At 36.4% G+C, this 22224-nt stretch overlaps 2 protein-coding genes across 3 annotated transcripts in view; one reads left to right on the forward strand and one right to left on the reverse strand.

Annotated features, from left to right (window-relative positions):
• Positions 1-14964, forward strand: part of LOC140863344 (protein transport protein SEC23 C-like) — a 32629-nt gene extending 17665 nt beyond the window's left edge. The window contains exons 5-13 of one of the 2 annotated variants that reach the window (XM_073266708.1): positions 1920-2062; positions 2346-2421; positions 2499-2674; positions 2765-2846; positions 3633-3710; positions 6150-6311; positions 6513-6776; positions 13196-13300; positions 14578-14964. In XM_073266708.1, the coding sequence (XP_073122809.1) occupies positions 1920-2062; positions 2346-2421; positions 2499-2674; positions 2765-2846; positions 3633-3710; positions 6150-6311; positions 6513-6776; positions 13196-13300; positions 14578-14721 (1230 nt within the window). In that variant the 3' untranslated portion in view covers positions 14722-14964. Of the gene's footprint in view, positions 1-1919; positions 2063-2345; positions 2422-2498; positions 2675-2764; positions 2847-3632; positions 3711-6149; positions 6312-6512; positions 6777-13195; positions 13301-13428; positions 13446-14577 lie in introns of those variants that run through there. The other variant, XM_073266709.1, reaches the window with a different exon arrangement.
• Positions 14965-16285: 1321 nt separating this feature from the next.
• LOC140861325 (uncharacterized) lies at positions 16286-21999 on the reverse strand. The gene is made up of 12 exons (XM_073264334.1): positions 20683-21999; positions 20018-20050; positions 19071-19242; positions 18387-18565; positions 18159-18289; positions 17950-18051; positions 17799-17868; positions 17650-17727; positions 17435-17543; positions 16763-16824; positions 16530-16607; positions 16286-16312 (listed from the first exon to the last, which is right to left on the reverse strand). Exons 1-12 carry the CDS (start codon positions 21997-21999, stop codon positions 16286-16288), a joined length of 2358 nt encoding a protein of 785 aa, XP_073120435.1.
• Between the last annotated feature and the right edge of the window lie 225 nt (positions 22000-22224).

Consider the following 22224-nt stretch of genomic DNA (forward strand, 5'->3'; position numbering starts at 1 on the left):
AATAATTTTTATTGAATATTAAAACTCTACAAAACAAGAAATCCCAGATTTGGAATCTGTAACCCCCTAGCCAAGCTAGTATGCAGGAAAATACTTGTTGATAAACTAACTACCAGTGCCTTCCTCATGCACATACTTATTTCCCCCCATCCCACGTGATACTAAATGGGCTTTTTTAAGCCTTCTAGTGTATACAAATTTAATATTGGGCTTGGAGTGATTTTCCAAGGCCCTATCAAACACATGCAATAGGAGGTCAATAAATTGCACTTATCACTGATCAATTTTTTTATACTCAATTTTAAACAAGCCGAAGTTGATTCCAACAGCTGAACGAGTCCTTAAAAAACTGTAGCCTTACAGAAGGTTTCTAGAATTGCCTGCTGTTTTTACTTATTTTTTTGGTATGCTCTTTGCGGATGTCTCCTAAGTTCTTTCAAATTCTCATTTAAATGGGCTGTTTGGGTTCTGTATTGGAAACAAACTAATTCTCATAACGCTTGATCTTAATATATTATATCTAGTGCTATTGTTATTTCATGTTTGAATGCTCTCTCATAATTCTGGTCGAGCATTGAGATTATGTTTTGTAGATTTTCCTTGTTTCTGGTTTAATTTGTTTCGAAAAGCAGTGATGTTTGCTATGGGCGATTACAATTAATTGATGGTATTTATACTTGTCATGAAAAATTTTAGAGAAGGAGATTTGAGATGGTAACCAGTGAAAATTCCTTAGTTTGGGCCTAACTGCCCGTAATTTGTGCACAATAATGATTAGAAAAGAAAAAAGACAAGAAACAAATCAAAGAGTTTAGACTTTATTTGGACAAGTACTTTAAAAACATTTTTAATGTTTTACAAGTAAAAAAACTTAAGTATGTGCTTAGATAACATTTATGTGCAGATTTGGGATGGTCACTGGGAACAAGGGGGAAAATTTTGTGGGGTGTTCTAGTGCATTGCGTTTGTTGGATGGTGTGGCTAGAAAGAAACAGAAGGATCTTTGAAGATGAAGAAAATTCGATTGAGGAAAGTTGGGACAAGATTAAGTTGAGCGGATCAACTTGGTTACATATTATAAAAGAATTTCAACCTTTTGCAATTTCAGATTTGTATAGGGATTGGAGCTTAGCATTGAGATAGACTAACTTTCAACCTCTTTTGAGGATTAGTGGACCACTGGTCCACACTTTGTATTTTAATCTTTTTAAGTATTAATAATATTTGTGTTTTTGATAAAAAAAAAACATTTATGTGAAACATTTTTGATATTTTTTTTCAAAAAAGAGTTTTCTGAGTATGGTTTTTAAGGAACGATTGAAAAGTATTTTTTGATGTTTTTAGAATTAAAAAACGCTGGTTAAATGAGAACTAAAGTGTTTTTGTGGAATAAAACGTCCAAACACATTTTAATTATTTTTAACTATAAAATCATTTTTTTAAAATAATTGTTCAAGCATCTTTTCAAATATAAAAACGTTTTTATAGAATAATTGTCCAAACATATATTGATTCTTAAAACAACTTTTAAAACCTTTTATATAAATTTTGTAAAAAACGCTTTCATAAAAACATTAAGAAGTAACTGTCCAAAAATGGACATCTTAGTGTGCATGACACGTGAATGCGAATCCTTTTTCTACCGCTCCTATCGCTGGCACATTTTTTCCAAATTGATTTGTGGGTTTCAAAATGCTAATGTAAAAAAATGGTTCTTATCAATCGATGAAAAAAGAGGTTTTTATCAGATGGATGCTGATTGTTATGTTAGTGATTGTCATTTCTTGTGTTCTCGTAGTTTCTGCGATCTCAGTGAAGGAAATAATTGATTTTTTGTTTTGTCTCGCATATATGTGTGTGTTATCATGGAATCAATAGTCTCCATTCCTCTTTGAGACATTGACACACCTCTTTACCAGGTTGGGGTGGCTGAGCTTAAGGTAGCTGTTGAAAAAACTGGTGGACTTGTTGTTCTTGCTGAAAGTTTTGGCCATTCAGTTTTCAAGGAGTCTCTAAAGCGGGTTTTTCAGTCTGATGACCATGATCTTGGGCTATCATCGAAGTAAGATCTGGAAGTACTTTCTTGGAAAGATCACTTCCATGATGGTTTTTGCTTCTATCAATCTTTTGACAGACTTTATAATGACATTTTACATTTTCAGTTTTATGTGAGACAATAATTATCATTTAGCATCGTTAAAAGAATAATTATTTATCCATTTTATTCACTTATGTTGTGACCTGTAATAGTTTGAATATTTGAATGGAGGCCCGGGGCTTTTCCATATTATTTTTTGTTTTTAAAGTGTGTTGGATGATCCACCATCAACATTTTTCTTGTGCAGTGGTATATTTGAGATCAATTGCTCAAAAGATATAAAAATTCAGGGAATTATCGGCCCTTGTGCATCCCTTGAAAAGGTATGAAATCTTTACATGTGGAAGAACTTTCTCCAATCTGCATCAGGCTGATGTTAGAAGTTTCTGGCTTTGTGCAGAAAGGTCCTTTGTCCTCTGAAACTATTATTGGCCAGGGAAATACAACTGCATGGAAGTTATGTGGCCTGGACAAAACAACTTCCCTGTGTCTAATATTTGATATTATCAAGAAAGAGAGCCCAGATGTGATTGCTCAAGCGGCAAACAACCAGTTCTATTTTCAGTTCCTGACTTAGTAGGCATCTGACCTACATATGTTTGATATGTTGTGCCCCGTGAGCAAAGCTGATTTTTGACTTTTTTAAAAAAATTCTTTCTTCCCCAGTTACCAGCATGGCAGTGGACAAATGAGACTTCGTGCCACTACCATCTCGAGAAGATGGGTTACTGGGCCTGGAAGCAAAGAGGTAAGCATATTATCTTGTTTTTCTCTGTTTATTCTCGACAAACTTTCATGTGATCACAAACTGGTGGATGTCTTCTTGGTGAAACTGTTATTTTCTGCTGTAGAAATGAACAAAAATTTGTTCCGAAGACGTACAAGTATGTAAAAAATTAGGAAAATAAGTATTTGTCCAATGGTGTCTAGCAGACTATGCTGTGACAAACTCGTTTTACCAGCTTAAAAAGCAGTTTGTACAAGCTATTCTGTATCTTTTTGTTCTATTACTGACCGTTATCTCGATTTATGTCTCAGGATGAATCAGGAGTTTAAAAAAAGTAATATATCGGAAAAGGAATCTGTACTAATCCAAATAGAGAATTTGTTTATTTTCAATAATGTTGTGTTATGAGTCTATAACACAAAAAACTGAGCCTCCATTTACTCTTTAGATATAATATGCTGCTTCTGAGCAGCACAACATGATTCTATCAACAAATGTATGCCAAATTTAGTTTGATCTAGTTAGATATGTTGTATGATCCAATTTCCCTATTTTCAAACTTCTTAGATTCTTTTAATCATTTATTTCCCCCCTTTTCACGTATGTTGATGCCATTTCTCAGTAATATCTTCCAAAGCTTCTCTATTGACTCATACAATTGCATGACAAAGGATTAGAAATCAGAGATCGTGGGCTATGTGCACAGATATTACACTTACGAGAGTTCATCTCCAAATCTCTATCAAATGACACCATCAAAAACCATTTTTAAAATGTATGGGTTATTTGGTTTACTTTATTCTGCAGGACATTTTATCTGGATTTGATCAAGAAGCAGCAGCGGTCGTAATGGCTCGTCAAGTTTCTTTAAAAATGGAAACCGAGGTCCTATGCTTGAACCTGTTGTTTTTGAGCTGTTTGTTACATATATTAGATACTTGATGTGTAGAAAAATAGTAGGTTGTGGTTTATTACTTGAGTTTTACTTAGATTGCCATGACATATTGAAGCAGTTGGTTTATCAAGTCAGCTGGTCGTAGTTTACGATCGCACAAGTCCGTGCCCTTGCTTTGATTACCATGTGCTGGTTTACATGATTAGATTGCATTTTAATTCAAAGTACTATCATTAGTTTGCGAAGCTTTTTGTATATATCCGGCTATCCGCCTTTTGTAATTAATAGCTGATCCATATATGTAAAATATAATTTCTTTTCCTATAAAAAAAAATTAGTTTGCGAAGCTAAATCCTTACTTAGATACGTGGACAGAGTGACAGACTACAGAGATTACTTTAGGGTCTTGAAGAGACAGTTGACCATCAGGTCACAAATGCTGGCTTGTGAAAAGGAACACTCATTTCTGAAAAATTTCTATGACGATATCTAGCTAGATTATTGCTCTCGAACAAATTCCATTTTTCACGATATTTTTTTCCCTTCTGTTTTGTTCCTATTTTCTGTGACGTCCTGACCACCCTGAATCCCAAAATTGTGGAATATGTTCGCTTGCGTGGTCGTTGATGCTTATAAGGCTCTTGCTTAATTTACTTCTTGTTCAGCATCAATGATCTAAAATGAGGATTTCAAAATTCTAATCTCTCTAAATTTAGCTATCATTGTCCTAAAGAAAAAGCTATCACTGATCCTGTCTCATAACTTGCGTGCAAATAATCTAAGTACGAACCGATCTGAATTGAAATCACGAGGGAACTGATTAGTTTCTTAATTGGAAATGACCGAGTCCTAATACTAGAAAGTAAACAGAACTAAAGTATATTCTTTGCTGAACAAAAGACCTTTCTACTGACCAGAAAGCTTCCGTAAAGACGTTTCTAGGTACAACGGTAAACCATAATTAATCATAAAACAATTCTGTTATAACACATCAATAATATACATAAAATTATCTCAACACATGGGATCTAAAATTCTGAAACCAAGTACTATCCAACTTTTACATTCTTAGTTCCTAGGCTCCGACCTAATAGTTTTTCTCTCCTAACTACATAAACACTCAATTTCAGGAAAAAGCGAGAGTTGCTAACCTTGCCAACACAAGTATGACGACAGTAGTTTAATATGGAAAATGGTTCTATTTTTAACACTACGTTACATTTCGGGACTTCTTCTCTCTTCAGGGTGCTTTTGGCACCTCAGACTACTTTCTTGTGCCTTGCACCTTGGGGTGTCTTATCATTCTGAAATATGGTCTCAAACTTCAATAACTTCGTGGTTTGGACTACCTGCTTGTCTTAGATAACTTTCACACGTTGATGTCTTCATCAAACTTTTTACTCATTGAATGGCAGTCCATTTGTCAATTGCCAACTTCCATCTGCTTCATGATTTGATGTCTTCATGAAATTTTTTCCTCATTGAATGGCAGTCCATTTGTCAATTGCCAACTTCCATCTGCTTCATGATCAATATTTCCCTGTTGAGGTAAAGAAGTCCACAAGCAATCGTCAACTTCCATCTGCTTCATGATCAATATTTCCCTGTTGAGATTGTTGAGCTCCGACCGATTGCTTGCGGACTTCTTTACTAGTAATGGTCAGGCTCCCAATTGCTTATAGATTGTTGAATTGCTTTGTGAGTCTGCTGAACTTTAGACTCTGTGTTGATTGCTAGCTCTTGAATAATCTGCCAAATTACAGAATTACTCACACTCACACTCACACTGGCGTGCTGGAATGGTTGAGTGTCTGACTGCTTCGTGTAACTTCTCAAGAGTTGAAATGTCGCAAGGGGATTGCTGTGCTGTAAACTGTTCATACTCGAACTGCTCAATACTTAGTCTAGCATGTTTGACTTATTCCGTTGCTTACCCCTCCACTACTAGCTCCTGAACTAAGCACCCAACTTTTCAACACTTGGATCTCACTACTATGCAGTCCCTACTATTCATTTTCCATCTTTCCGGGCTCTGCTTGATTGCTCATGCCTTCGGTCATTGATCTATTCTGGTTGACTTGCTGTTGTCTGTTGACTTTGCTTCTTCCAGTTTGCTTCAGTTGCATCGAAAAATTTGGGCTCTGACATGTACACTCTTTATTGATTTTAGAAGTAAGGAAGATATTACCTTTTTTACCATGTTCCATGTTTTCATCTCAATGGTTAAAAAATATGGGCGATGGATATATTTAACATTGTATGGACAGCCGTTTCCATCGCTATTTGGAATTTTTCTGTTCTTGAAAGAAAAGTTTATATGCCTCGTGCACGAGCAAGTACCTTTTTCCTTCATCTCGGAGTTTGATATTTTCATTACTTTGATGTTATGGCATAAACACTTGGTAAACATAGGTAATTTTTTTTTTCAGGCTGAATTTGACCCCATCAGATGGTTGGATAAATCATTGATTCATATATGTTCCCGATTCGGGGAGTACCAGAAGGATAGCCCTTCTTCTTTCAGTTTATCTCCTAGATTATCAATATTTCCACAGTTCATGTTTCATTTACGGCGCTCACAATTTGTCCAGGTCTGCAGTTATTGCCTTTGTTTCCTTTTGCTGCTTGTCTGTCTTTGAAAAAGAGCTTTATCATTAAGTGAGATGTACAGAAGTGTAGATATCATTTTGCTCCCTGTCACAAAATTAAGTTTTGAAACAGATTATATGGGACTATTGACTTGTGTGATTGAGGGAATAAAATCTGAGTTTTATTCATATTGTATAAAACAGGTTTTTAACAACAGCCCGGACGAGACCGCATACTTTAGGATGATTCTGAACAGGGAAAATGTAGCTAATTCAGTGGTCATGATTCAACCCTCCTTGATCTCCTATTCTTTTCATTCTGGACCTGAACCTGCTCTTCTTGATGTGACATCCATTGTTGCTGATAAAATCCTTCTTTTGGATTCATATTTCACAATTGTTGTATTTCATGGATCAACTATTGCTCAGTGGCGGAAAGCTGGCTATCATGAACAGCCTGAGCATCAGGTAAGTTGTTGGCTAACATTATTGAAATGTGAAAGTGTTGCAATGGTCAAACAATAAATTGTCGAAAAAGCTAATGACCCAATTACGTGTTTTGTATAGAATATAACCTTTTAATGCTTGTTCCTTTTTGATTCGTCGTTAAAAGAAAGGTGGTTGAATTTTGTTGTAAGAATACAATGTAGAGATTGTTGGGTAAATCGTGAAAATGCATAGACAACAAGCATCACTTTGACTACACGATCAACAATATATCAAATCCCAGTACATGTAAATGATCTTGAACACGATTCGAAACAAGATAATCGGCAATCGAAAAACATGCAAACGAAAAATTGACACGATGATTTATAGTGGTTCGGATATAACCATCCTACATCCACTTTGGCCCAAAGCTCTTTTTCTCAATCAATCACAAAGTGTATCAATCGTTTACAATGAATCGACTTCAATCGCCAATACTCCAAGAATGAAAAACAAGAAGAGAAATCAAGAATACAATCACAAAGATTGATACAGACACCCTCTATGCTCTCGAAAACTCCTCGCCAAAAACCAGAGAACAATCTTGATCGAAGAATGAATATCTGCAGTACAACCTCTCAACTGCTTCGATCTCCATTCTATTTTTCTCGCCTCTTCCAGTTGGTTAGTTAGTTGGATAAGTTGAGATTGAAACTTATCTCCTGTGTCTTCATCTTGCATGGTATGGTGCACCTTCTTGATTCTTCATTCCCATTGGTTATACAAGCTAAAATAAGAAAGCCATACATTACAAAACTCCACCTTGGATTTCTTATGAGCTTTGGATCATCATCACAGTAGCTAAGGAACAGTGTCCAGTTCTCCAACATTGATTGACTTGAGACAATGTTGGAATTTCACATTACGAATGACTTTGGTTAGCATATGAGCTGGATTTTCTTCAGTGGCAATCTTCTCCATTTGAACTTTTCCTTGTTCCACCAAATCTCTAACAAAATGCAATCTTATATCAATATGCTTTGTTCTCTCATGGTGCATCGGGTTCTTTGTTAAGTGCAGAGCACTTTGACTGTCAGAGAAGAGTTTGACATCCACCTTGTGTCCAGTTAGCTCAGCCAAAATACCCTTTAACCAAATTCCTTCTTTGGCAGCTTCTGTGATTGCAACATACTCTGCTTTTGTAGTTGACAGTGCCACTAGAGGTTGCAAGTTTGCTTTCCAACTGACGGTGTTTCCATTGTAAGTGAAAACATATCCAGTAGTTGATCTTCGTTTATCTAAATCACCAGCATAATCAGCATCCATGTATCCAATCAAGCCTTTTTCTTTTCCCTGAATCTTGCCATAAACTAAGCCCTTTTCAGAGTGGAGTTAAGGTATCTCAAGATCCACTTAACCGCCTCCCAGTGTGCTTTACCTGGTCTACTCATGAATCTGCCCACCAGGCTTGTGGCATAAGCCAAATCAGGTCTTGTACAAACCATGTCATACATTAAACTGCCAGTAGCATTAGCATAAGGTACTTTCTGCATGACAGATTCTTCATATGGTGTGGCAAGGCATTGATCAATGGACAGCTTGAAATGAGCAGCTAAAGGTGTTGTAATACATTTGGAATCCTTCATTCCAAATCTGGATACAACCCTTTTGAGATAATCTTCTTGGTTTATATACAACAGACCTCTCCTTCTATCTCTTGTAATCTGCATTCCAAGTATTCTTTGTGCTGGGCCGAGATCTTTCATTTCAAACTCCCCTTTGAGTTTTTCTTTCAGTTCCAGAATTGCATTCATGCTCTTACATGCCATAAGCATATCATCAACATAGAGCAGCAAATAGATGGTATATCCCTCTGAGGTTTTCTTATGATAAACACAACTGTCATAGTCACTTTTCTTGAACAAATGACAGCTCATGAAACTGTCAAAGCGTCTATACCATTGCCTTGATGACTGCTTCAAACCATACAAGGATTTTTTAAGCAGACAAACCTTTGATTCATGCCCTGGAACTTCATGACCCTCTGGTTGTCTCATATAAATGGTTTCATCCAGGCTACCACGTAAGAAAGCTGTTCTTACATCCATCTGTTCCAGCTCCAAATCTTGGTTTGCTGTCAAAGCCAACAAAATCCTAATCGATGTATGTTTTACTACAGGAGAGAACACTTCATTAAAATCTATGCCCTCCCTTTGAGTGAAGCCTTTCGCCACCAATCTTGCTTTGAATCTCAAAGGTTCAACCCCTGGAATCGCTTCTTTAACTTTGAATATCCACTTACTTCCAATCAATTTTCTGCCCTTTGGTAGTTTCACCAATTCCCATGTATGATTTTTATTAAGAGAATCTATTTCTTCGAGCATAGCTTTCTTCCATTCAAGCATAGCTTTCTTCCATTCAAGCTTATGCTTGCTGTGTATAGCCTCATTATAGGAATTAGGTTCCTCACTGTTCATAAGTTGTGATACATTCAAAGCATATGCTATCAAATCAGCATATCCATATTTTTCTGGAGGTTTAATTTGCCTTCTTACTCTATTTCTTGCAAGAGTATAATTTGTCAATCATCATTATCTCTTGGAGGAGTAATCTCTTCTGTTTCTTGGTGCATATCAAGATGAGTTTGCAAATCAGTGCTGTCTCCTTGTGGCTCCACCATAATGGGGTCACTATTGATTGAACCTTCGTCAGTGATGTCCCCATTTGTAATAGGCAATTGTTTCAACACACTATCTTCATTAAAGGTGATGTCCCTGCTTATAACAGCCTTCCCTGATCCATTTTCTGAGAGCCATACTCTATATCCCTTGACCCCTTCTGGATATCCAAGAAAAACAGTTTTCTTGGCTCTTGGCTGTAACTTTCCTTGGTTGATATGCATATAAGCATCACATCCAAACACCCTCAATGTTTCATAAGTTGCCTTCTTGCCTGACCAAACTTCAATAGGTGTTTTAAAATCCAAAGCCACAGATGGACTTCTATTAACAAGATAACAGGCTGTGGTTACTGCCTCTCCCCAGAAGCTCGGAGGTAGTTTTGCATTTGAAAGCATACATCTGACTCTTTCTAGCAAGGTACGGTTCATCCTTTCTGCAAGTCCATTTTGCTGTGGATTGTGTCTTACTGTCAAATGCCTTGATATTCCAGCCTTCTTACAAAGCTCATTGAATTCATTGCTCAGATATTCCAAACCATTATCTGTTCTCAACCTCTTGATCTTTCTTCATGTCTGGTTCTCTATTAGTGTCTTCCAGTCTGTGAATTTCTTCAAGGCTTCATTCTTATGTTTCATTGTGTACGACCATACTCTCCTAGAGTAGTCATCAATGAAGGTTATGAAGTACCTTGATCCTCCATGAGTTTGATTCCTTGCAGGCCCCCATGCATCCGAGTGTATGTAGTCTAGTGTGCTTTTGGTTGTGTGTTCAGCTCTTTTAAACTTGACTTTTGTTTGTTTTCCAAGAATGCAGTGTTCACAAATGCTGATCTGATCTTTGCCAAAAACCCCTTGTTTGTGAAGCTCAGTAAGTCCTTTCTCACTTATATGCCCCATTCTTGCATGCCACAGTTTGGTTTTGTCCAAACTGATATGAGCACTCAACACAGAAGGGTCACTAAGTGATCTTCCTTGTAAGACATATAGGCCATTGCGCCTGATTCCTTTCATCACAACCATCACACCCTTTGTGATGGTAAGGACACCACCTTTGGCTTTGAACTCATAGCCTAATTGATCAAGCACCCTTAATGATGTCAAGTTCCTCTTCAAACCTGGAACAAATCTTACTTCTGACAAAGTTCTTTGTGTACCATTATCCAATCTTAGCTTGATCGAGCCAATGCCTTCAACTTTACAAGGTATATTGTTTCCCATAAGGACCTTTCCTTCATTTATTCTGGTAAAATCACTGAACCAGTCCCTGCAAGGACTCATATGAAATGAGCATCCCGAGTCTAGGATCCAATCCACTTCACATTTATCTGTAGTGACCATCAAAACATCTGCACTTTCGTAGCCATCTTGTGCCACGGCTACATCACCAGAACTGGATTCTTTTTCTGCTTGTTTCTTTTTTCTATCTGGGCAATCCTTGATGAAGTGTCCTTCTTTGTGGCACGAATAACACTTCCTAACAAATCTTTGTCTAGATTTTGATCTGGATTTGCCTCTGAACTTGGAGTCTCTTCTTTCTGATCTTCCTCTAACATAGAGTCCATTACTATGATCATCATTTCCATTTCCTGATTTCTTGTTCAATTCTTTAGACATCAGAGCACCGTGAACTTCTTCAAGAGACAAAGAATCTTTACCATAGATCATGGTATCTTTGAGATTATCATAAGCATCCGGGAGTGATCTCAAAAGCAGTAATGCTTGATCTTCATCTTCAATCTTTATCTCTATGTTCTCAAGTTCCAAGATGATCTTATTGAAATCCTCAATATGATCTTCAATCGATCTACCATTAGAGATCTTGAAGGTATACAACTTTTGCTTGAGAAAAAGTCTGTTGGCTAAAGACTTTGTCATATACAAATGCTCAAGCTTTAACCAAACCGCAGCAGCAGACTCCTCCTTAGATACTTCTCGCAAAACTCGGTCTCCAAGGCTCAAAATTATGGCACTATGTGCCTTCGCCAGGATGTCTTTCTTGTCTACACCCCTGACTTTTTCAGGGACGTTTTCTTCACCAAGCAAAGCATCCTCGAGTCCATTCTGAACCAGTAGAGCTCGCATCTTCAATCTCCATAATCCGAAGCTGTTCTTGCCCGTAAATTTTTCAATGTCAAAACGTGTATTAGTCATCATTGAACCTCAGCTCTTGATACCAATTTGTTGGGTTAATCGTGAAAATGCAGACAACAAATATCACTTTGACTACACGATCAACAATATATCAAATCCCAGTACATGTAAATGATCTTGAACACGAATCGAAACAAGATAATCGGCAAACGAAAAACATGCAAACGAAAAATTGACACGATGATTTATATTGGTTCGGATATAACCATCCTACATCCACTTTGGCCCAAAGCTCTTTTTCTCAAACAATAACAAAGTGCATCAATCGTTTACAATGAATCGACTTCAATCGCCAATACTCCAAGAATGAAAAACACGAAGAGAAATCAAGAATACAATCACAAAGATTGATACAGACACCCTCTATGCTCTCGAAGACTCCTCGCCAAAAACCAGAGAACAATCTTGATCGAAGAATGAATATCTGCAGTACTACCTCTCAACTGCTTCGATCTCCCTTCTATTCTTCTCGCCTCTTCCAGTTGTTTAGTTAGTTGGATAAATTGAGATTGGAACTTATCTCCTGTGTCTTCATCTTGCATGGTATGGTGCACCTTCTTGATTCTTCATTCCCATTGGTTATACAAGCTAAAATAAGAAAGCCAAACATTACAGAGATAATGCTACACAAAGCATGACTTATGTGTTTTGGCCATAAAATCCTGCATGAACGATCTAATACCTAGCGGGCTATAAAACTCACTAATCTTTCTTCATTTAGATTGCTATCGCTATGATTGCCTCGTTGTATGGTTGAAAGTACAAGGATAAAATTGTGGTAGTTCGAAGGATATCTTTCTATTACTAAATCATAATTAAATTGTATCAAAGATATATTGTAATTATACACACACACACACACGAGTGTGGAAATTAAAACCATAGTATTCTTCTTGAAGCAAAAAAATTGTTGATAGAAACCATACACAATGTCGCAGCAAAAACGGCATTCAACTATGGCAGTGACAATTAGGCAGCCATTATAGATAGCTAGAAGTGCATGGGTTATTATCTCATGAGGGAACTGATTACTTGAAGTTTTGAACGATGCCCAAACTGTTTTTTCTTTTTTTTAATCGGATAGATTTTAGAGAACGTGTGGGAAATACCTATGTCAGAATTTGTGCTGTGATAATGTGGTTTAACCACAAAGGACCTTATTGTATTCACGACACAGTGATAAGAGGCCTAAAAGTCATTAATCATTTTTAAGGTTGGAGAGGAACAGGAGGATATTTGAAAATGAAGAAGACATGCTTGACGATGTTTGGGACAAGATAAAATTTAGATTTCCAAATTGGACCTCGAAGACTGCCGATTTCAAACATTTTGCGGATACAGATTTGTATAGGGATTGAAGTCTGATTATGTTAATTTGACTCGGTTTTAACTTATCCTGCATGGGCCTTTGGTCCGCCTTTTTTAATTATTCTTTTTTTTGTTTAATTTAATATAATATTGTTTTCTATAAACAAAAAAAAGAAGAAAAAAGTATTGTATCCAGGTTACAATTTGCCTATGGATGTGGATGAACTAGACTCAGTTTTTGTCTGCTGAAGTCATGACATTTAGTCAATTGCATTTATCCTCAACCTAATACTGCATACTCAATTTTATGATCTTGTAGGCCTTTGCTCACTTGCTGCAAGCTCCACATGATGATGCGGATTCCATAATAAGAGAGAGATTTCCAGTGCCTCGCTTAGTAATTTGTGATCAGCATGGATCTCAGGTGTTTGATTTTATCTCCTGAGTGAATTTTTCAGTATCATCTTCATCTTTTGGCATCTTATTAGTTAGTTATATTTTTATAGTCACAAAAAGTACTTATGCTCGGTGTTTGTGTATCTTTTCTTATAGAACTAGAAATATCTGGAGGTACATATCAGATCTGGATGTTTGAACCTCTATTCCCGCTTTTGGCTTTTTGAGCTGTTTGCGTAGTGTTGTTTCTAGAGCTTCTCTGTACTGGATGGCAGATAGTGGAGTCTGATCGGAGGTCTAAGTGGAATCTGTTAATGAATTTTATAAAGGTTGCATTTGAAATTGGTATTTTAAAACCAAAGATTTAAATAATTGATTTTAAATTAATTTTAGTTGTTTGGATGGTTTTCTATTAACTTAAAAGTCATGCTCTCTGAATTTAAGCTCAGGCATGAGCAACAACCATGATTTCAAATGCATTCTATATTGCTGTCATCTAAAATCCAAATTAAATCCTTTTCTCAAATTAAATCCGTCCATCCAAATTAAATCCCTAAACCTTAATCCAAACGTAGCCTAAATATTTGATTTAATGCCTAACAGAACCCGATTCATACAATTTAATCAGCCGTGCTTGTGGTTAAATCAATTATCTGTATGTTACGGCTGATGTCTCTTCTACCCTTCTGTCATTATAGTCCTGGTTTACTCTATGATGCCTTTCCCTTTTCTAATCCTCCTATCCCACAGAAATTATCAATTAAGTTGGATATTAGTTTTGGAAATAGATGGCTTAAGTTGACTTAATATAAGCTGTTTTTGAATAGAAAAAGAACCACAGGCTGAATATGATTCCCCTCCCAGGCCCAGCACATGCTCGGAAAAACAAATGATTCCAGTACAAATGGGGAAAGGAGTTTGAGGTTTTCTCTTCTGGTTAATCCCGTTTGGATAATTATTTTGACAGAAAAACTTTGTTTTGAACAGTATGCCAAGAAAAACTATTTTTTTAATTATTTTATTTTTTCTTGAAGTTAGAATGGGCAAATTGAGTTCAAGTGCTTAGGAAGAGAACTGGATTGAACGATACCAATTAAAAGAGAGAAATATTATGCTTGCAACAACTGCATGAGTTTCTTTTGTTGTGGTTGGGTAGTGCAGGTCCAACAAATGAAATATTTATTTTCCATTGTTTGAATATACGTGGAACCAGACTACTTTTGACCAACTTTGTCCTGACTTGATTTTGAATCTTTATCACCATAAAAGAAAAGAGCATGCCATAACCATAATAGTAATTTGCAGGCTCGTTTCTTGCTAGCCAAATTGAATCCTTCTGCCACATATAATTCGGATGCTCCAGCTGCTCCGGGAGGTGATATCCTTTTCACAGATGATGTCAGCTTCGAGGTTTTCTTAGATCACCTCCAGCGGTTGGCTGTTCAATAAAGCTACTATTATGCCATCTGAGACCTGTAGTTAGATGACACAAAAGATTTTGTAAACATTTTCCTGGATGTTGTACAGTAAAGTATATGACAGGATTTGGTCGTAAGGTTATGTCCTGTCATCTTAGATGTTAAAGAGACTTTTAAGTTTTTTCTTAAATCAGAATAATGTAGACGTTCATGGAATGATTTGATTGATGAATTATGAATCTGGCTTTGTATCTAGTTCTTTTTTGTTCTCATTTCTTCTTATATGAAAATACCTCTTGCATCATTTTGTTAATTTTTTATGATGCTAATATTATTCAAACGGAGATTGATGTCACATTAGAACTACTAAATTCAAGGTTGGTTGATATAAATCATAATGACAGGCATAAAAGTTGTTTTGTCCTGTAATTTGGTGCATCTGCTTGGCTGTTGCATTTTTGTATGTGTATCTACCAGTTTATGTCAAACTGATATTCTTCTTTCAAATAAGAGAGAAAGGACATTGAACTCTAAGAACTAGTCAGATCATCTTCACGACATGATAGTGTATGTCATTTATATTCTCATAAATTTGTTTCTTTTTTCTTTCAAATCAAGCTTTATATGCTCATTAGATTTACTATGCGGACAATAACAGATGTTGCCTAAAGAGTTGAGTTAAATATTGTTTTGCCCCCCTGCAGTGACGTCCGACCAGTACAAATTCTAGGGCATTTGCTCCTGCATATTTATATGAGACATCGCTCCAGCTATGACTGCTCATTTACATTTCTAATTAATGAATTAGCTGTTGCATTCTTAAATGGTTGCAATTGGTTCATGGCTCTTAAAATCAAGGTTGTGTGGGAGGCTTGGATCTTCTTTCTGCAGTTCACATATAAATCCTATCTCGTTGGATATTAGCTAGAATGTGAAAATTTAGATTCTATAGCACATTAGTATTGTAATTTGGAAACTACTTGGTGCCTGCATGTATTGTGACGTACTTCTAGATACCTGAATTCTTAGATGGTTTCAGTATGCCACTGATATCAACTGTACTCCCTATTGGATAACTTATATCTTATGGTAGTTTTATATCGTTTGACATTTTATTTGATAATTGCTGTATGCTGGGTAATTGAGATGAATAAGTTGATTTCACATCTCTTTTATTGGTCTCTAGTCAAAAATTTATTGAATTGGCCTTTTTTCCGTGCACCTGATATTAGGTGAGGAAGGTTGATTTGGCAAAGTAGGGGGGTTCTCGCTTTTTCCCATAAATCAAAATAAAAATGTCTAGCATAGAGAAGCATTATTGCTTTGACATCAAAGATGCCACTGGATCTCTTGAGATGGACTTGCCACTTATGTTCAGTAACATCGGCTAGCAGCTGGTCTTGGTGATGTTTAGTGTCTAATGGAGCACCTTGGCTATATTCCTCATGTTACTCGTCTCAAATTTGGAACGTGTATTTGCATGTGCGTGTGTGTGTGTGTGTGAGAGAGAGAGAGAGTGATATCTTAACTTCACTTGCCTTTGAAATTCATTTAATAAACCAAGATAGCACTATATCTTGTCAAGCAATGGAGATTTAACATTTCATGCTATTCAAGTTGGCCTACAAAAGAGGTAAAACATTTAGTTCTAGAAAGCATATGCAATCTCCTTGAGATAAAAAAAGAGAGCTTGCATGCTGAAAAGTTTTCATTTACAAGAAAGAATTTGAAGGAAATCTGTGCATATCAAAAGAGAACAATCCCGAATGGGTTGAGACTTGGTGCATTCTTCAATGCATTCAGCTTTATACGGTACGAAACTAATGTACTGTTGATTACCTGTTTTATTATATGCTTAAAATCATCATCATCGTCAAAGTCTACTTTCAATGCAGTTGGGATTGGCTTTATTCTGTGCTAGAAATGAGGAATCAATACACTTACAGACAACAAATCGTTGTATGAAACTTTGAATGATATTTTGTAGCAGGTGGTTCGCGAAACCATATAATAAGCTCCCCTGTATTACATTTGGTCAAACTTCCTTGTTCTTTGTAGCCAGGCCCTTGTACCAACTCATGAATCTTGCTATAAACTCTGAAGATGAGAAAAAGAGCTACCAGTGAGATTGAGCCTTACATAGATACAGAAGTATCGGCAATTATAATTTCCAGTTGAAAGCCAGAGTAAGCCTTTATGACCAAGTAAAGCTTGTCACCGGAAAATTTAGGTTCTCAAAATAAATATTGATTGGTGTATATGCAATACTGAAGTAATTGTTCACATTGCCTAAAGCCACACCATGACTAGAATGTGTACAAATATGCCACATAAAGAAGTGAAATGTATGATTCCTCATTTCTATGTAGACTTAATGAAATAAAAATCAAATTAAGCATATGGTAAACAATCTGTTGATTCTATTGTCAAATAATATTATAATCAAACTCATAGGGGAAGAGCATCATCAATGGATGATGCTATGTATTTGGTCATCGGTCAAAGGGCAATGGAGTTCTAATTTTCTTTTTACAGTTTCTATGGAATTGATATCAACATGTTTTGTCATATCGAACTCAAGAAATTTCTAGGTTTTTGCATCTTTAATCAATTATATAGGAATTTTTGTCCATCAAATTCTCTTTTTATTTTCTTGTTTGTGTTTTTCTTTTTTTTTTTTAACTGCTGAAAGATCCCCCCTTTAACATTCCATCACATGTTTCATGTGATATTCATTTTCTTACCTTCAATCCTCATGAACTGTTGAACATTCTTTCTTGGATCATCATGCCTCTTACCTTCCACTTCTTGATGGTTTTCTGGTGCCAGGTACTTCTTAATAGCTTGATTTTTCTGGCAGTTAGAAATCAGTTAGTCAGTCATTCTATGATATCATATTATGACATGCTAGCTATAGGATAATGCGAAGAGAAAGCTAAGTGATTTATTGAGGATGTACCTGATAGCCATTGTATAGGTTGTCAAATTGTTCCTCTAACTGATCAGGAAGATTCTTTTTAAGTTCTTCCACTATATTCTGCATAACAAGAGATAATTTAATACTATTTAATTTATTTTCGGTAAATATAAAGCTTATATTGTCCTTACTTGGAACAAGTACCCAGGATCTACGTTATGCTCTATCAGATTTTGAAGTTCTCCACGGATATTATAGAGCCTACGGAGAAGCAGATGACTCTTACTGTTAGATTTAGGTATCCTCAGATTGAATCAATTGTTTATACGTAATGATGCTTACTGCTTTGGACTTTGCTCTTCTATTACATTTCGAGCAATATCAGCGATTTTATCTTCCCAACCAGTTTTAATATCTTGATCTTCCTTCAAGGGAGAACTGCAACTATATCATTGAAGGCATAAGGGCACGGAATGTGTAACTAGGTGTGCTGTCAAAGGGAAAAAACCGTGATTGAAATGTGTTGTGTACATCGTGGAACATACTTGAACTGCCAAGTAGCTTCAAATGAGCGTATAGCTTGTCTTAGGTTGTTCTTGGAATTTTTAGCCATCTGGTTTGCTAACTTTTGAGGTAACTGTATCCCTTCTTGTTTCGCTATAAATGCTAGTACTGCAAGAATCTGGAAAAGACATGGAATTGTGTGATGAAAGACTTTGAACCCTCTAATTTATGTGTCTAATGGGGTATCTGGGATTTTTAAAAGATAAGACAGCTACCTCTTCATCAGAAGGTTCGAAGAGTTGAACCAATGTGCAGATTGGCTTTACGGGATCGAGCTTTGCAGAATCTCGGCAGCAAAAGAATACCTTGTTGCATCCTTTGAACTTCTCTAACATCCACTTGATATAAGACAAGGCATCAATAGACAACTTGTCTGCGTCATTTAGAATTATTGCTGCAACATTTATATGAACAACATCATATGTTGGATTAATCTTTGACAGAATATAAATTTAGGGGTGGTTCGGTGGGGTACGCTGAAATTTTTCGCCCATACCGTACAGAAATATTTGTTGTAGGAAAAAATATATCATTACCGTACTAGAATTTCGGTATACCGAAATCTTGGTACAGTACAAGAAGCATACTGATTAACGGAATATTTGTAATATATTGATTACCGAGATGTTTGTACGATATCGATAGTATAGCGATTATTTATAATTTTATTGCTTAAAGTATTATATATTTTCAATTTAAAATATTTTGGTATTTTGATATATATGGAAATATTGAAAATTTCAAATTCTATACCGATATCGTATCAAAAATTTCAGTATCGTTATCATACCGTACCGAAGTTTTCAGTATACCAAGAAGATATGTATTTTTTGATATGGTAACTTTTGTATTTTTCCCAACCCTAAATATGATTATATTCACATAAAGTATTGCAATACCTTTACAGTTCTCACGATTGTTTTGCAAAGTTGTGATAGGCACCTTCTGATTTTTTTCTTGGATAAGTTCAGCAATGACATGCTTTTCATAACCTTTGAGTTCAGAAAGGTCGACTTCGATATGTTGAGGTGATACCTTTAAATTAACGAGGACACTGCTCACTGCTTCTCCCTGTGAAATTATTAAAAGTGGGAGACACGGTGATTAAGATAAGCACTTGAGGTGTGTCGTTCTTTCTTTCATTACCAATACAGCATCGTTAAGTGAGTGCGAGGACAACAGGTATCTGGTCCACACCTTTGTACAACGAGATGCTTGTGCAGTGCATGTAGAACTCATGAGCAGCATAATCTTTCCTAAGTTGTCAGGTATACCTCACTCTATGCAATAACTAGAATGGAATGACCAATGATTTCTCATGCTCAGGATCATAGGAGTTGCCATACTAGTTACTTTTAAAATTAGTTCATTCAGTTCACGCTCATTTGTTGTGAATGCGAACTGTCCTACACTCATGTTAAGAATACATGCAGCTGTCTTGCCATACTTATTTACTTGGCTTGTAATGATCAGCAATACAAGAGAAAAAATATCTAAACATATCCTTAAAAGTCCTACAGTTATTTCTCTCATGACTGAGAGTTTAATGCTTTCTCTACCTTAATTTTTGTGTGTGGAACAGTCGCCTGTTTAATAGTTGTCCTATAGGGATTTCCACACATGCATGATTTTATTGGTTTCAATGCTAGTGTAAAGTTTCAATGCTAGTGTAATCTATAACTGCAATTAGTAAAAGTAAAAAGTCCCTCATTATGAAAAGAATCATGTTTCTCTATTGAGGAATTTGTATGCAGATGCTGGTATTGATGTGTGCTGCACAGGAATATCTAGCTTTTGGAATTATATGAACTAGCGGTGAGTTGCGAAAATTGGGATTGGAACTTACCTTCAAATGAAATACCTTGCATTCTTCTCTTGCCTGTGGATTATAAATACAGAAGATAACAAATTTAAGTAAATCCTCAAGCAAGAATGTGCAGGTTTAACTTAAACCTGAAATGATTAACTTGTCGATGAGTTTTAGGCCTCGTTATTTGGAACATTATTTGTGCTGTTATTATATGAACCTTATTAGATTGCTTAGTCTTGTCATTCCACGATTTTTATTCTACTGGTGTGTGAATCCACCCACATGCTTCTTTCTTCTTATTACAAAGATTATGCAACTGAATAATATACATGTACACACTAGCACCCTTGCGCTTGCGTTGTGTGTGAGTCTGGTTCATTTTTGTTAATGTTTTGTTGTAAAAAAATATAATAATAAAGTTAAATTATTAAAATCAAATTTAGATTTTTAGTACTTTTTTTCGAAAAAATCAAGAATTAAATTTTAAAAATAAAAAAATCATAAAAGATTAGGAAAAAGGTTGAATATAAGTAAACATCATAAAAAATAAAGAGAAATATATATAGCATGGTGGGGATTGACAAGTGTTATCATGATATCATACCACTAGGATGTTGTACCATGACACCAAATTGTCTGTCTGTGTTAGTCCCAAGTATTATATATAGCATAGGATATATGCATTAATTTTTCGATTGTACCTGTACTTTTTCTGCTCCAAAAGCTTCTCTGAGGAAGGCCCAAATCATTGTTCTCTTTCCCACGCCTGGGTTTCCCTCGAATATGAAATGGCTACATTCTTCTGATTTATTGCCCCACTTCCTCACGGTGGCCTGAAGGCTACGTGCTGTCTCTCTATTACATAGAAAATCTTGCAACCATAATGGCCTATATCTGTCTGCCCACACATATTTTCTTTCATTTCCTTTTTTCTGAATCTCATCGGTCAATCCTTCACCAACTGGGGTCCGAGACAGTGATGCATCTGCTATTGGTTGTGATGATGCTTCTGGTGTTGACGGCAATGGTTGTGCAGTGGGTAGTATTATTTGTGGTTGTGGATACGGCAGTGATTCTTCCGGTTGTGCAGTGGGCGGCGGCAATGGCAGCATGGACGGTTCAAGATCTCTCTCCCTCAAAGGCTTCTCCGTTGTTGGTAAACATAGATTCTCTTCACTCTCCGAGGTTCCAAACGTGACTTTATTCCTATAATTCGCAGAAACCTTGGTCTTTATTTTTGCTACCGTCTCTCCTGTTTCTTTGAATTTCATTTGTGATGATGAAGATGAAGATGAAGTCCTGGTACGACCATCCTGAGAGCTTTTGGTCCATGTAGAACTCAATGACGAAGAGCTCTTCTCATGCTTTTTCGAGGTAAAGCAAGACGAACCCCATTCTTGCACCTTCACAACAAAACTCGACTTGGAACCAGAACTGATGAAACTGCCAGCATGGCTCTCTCTCCCAGGGCTCGACCCCGACAATTTTTCTCTATTTATAACAAGTGAAAAGTCTGTCAAGCCTTTGTAATACGGACTGCTGGTATTGTGCCTTGCTTCTGCATTTCTCCTATTAAACTCCTGGAGACTCTCCTCTGTTAGGTGAGGATTCTTGGCTTTCCTTGTGATGAGGTCGCCCAATTTCTTTGGCCAGACGATAATCGGTGAGCCAGTCGAACGAGTTGTTCGAACTGAATTACTCGCGCGAGAGGGAGATTGTGGGCTGCCAATGTCTGGTGCAGATTTGGAACGTGGAATCGGGGGACTCGGCATCGAATTCTTGAGGGTGAAAGGATTCCTTCTCTTCTGGGATTTGGAGCAGAAAATTTTGTGGCATGATGTGTCGTATCCGAATGCAAGGCAAATTCCATTATGAGCGATAATTTTATATTTCTTGGCGTTAGATTTGAGGATGAAAATCAAGAATTTGACGTCAAGTTCTATGCCTTTCTTAGCCAGTTCAAATGATTGGGAGACCAACAATATTGTTCCCTTGGGTGCTGGCATCAGCTCATACATAGGGTAATTAGTAAACATTGTACTTGTCAGTTTTCAATGAGTGGTGGTGTTTTTTTTTTTAATCTTCTGTCTGTTGAAAGTGAACCTTATTTCTTTAATACTTCTCTGGATAACCGTTCAAAGTTATATTCTTTATAACTTATGTTAAGACAATATTCGGTTTGTCGAGGTTTCGAATTTAGTAGTCCTATGTTGGAATCTACGCCGTGTTCGGTTTCTGTTAGC

The sequence above is a fragment of the Henckelia pumila genome, chromosome 4, assembly GCF_033568475.1.
Source record: "Henckelia pumila isolate YLH828 chromosome 4, ASM3356847v2, whole genome shotgun sequence".
Classification (NCBI taxonomy): Eukaryota; Viridiplantae; Streptophyta; class Magnoliopsida; order Lamiales; family Gesneriaceae; genus Henckelia; species Henckelia pumila.

Bases quoted from the DNA above. Each gene is read 5' to 3' on its own strand.
- LOC140861325 (XM_073264334.1), bottom strand. From the start codon at position 21,999: ATGTATGAGCTGATGCCAGCACCCAAGGGAACAATATTGTTGGTCTCC. The intron at 18,052-18,158 runs GTTCAAGTATGT...TCAATGATATAG, and splicing joins TCATTTGAAGCTACTTGGCA to TTGCAGTTCTCCCTTGAAGG. The intron at 16,608-16,762 runs GTACAAGGGCCT...CCTCATTTCTAG, and splicing joins ATAGCAAGATTCATGAGTTG to CACAGAATAAAGCCAATCCC.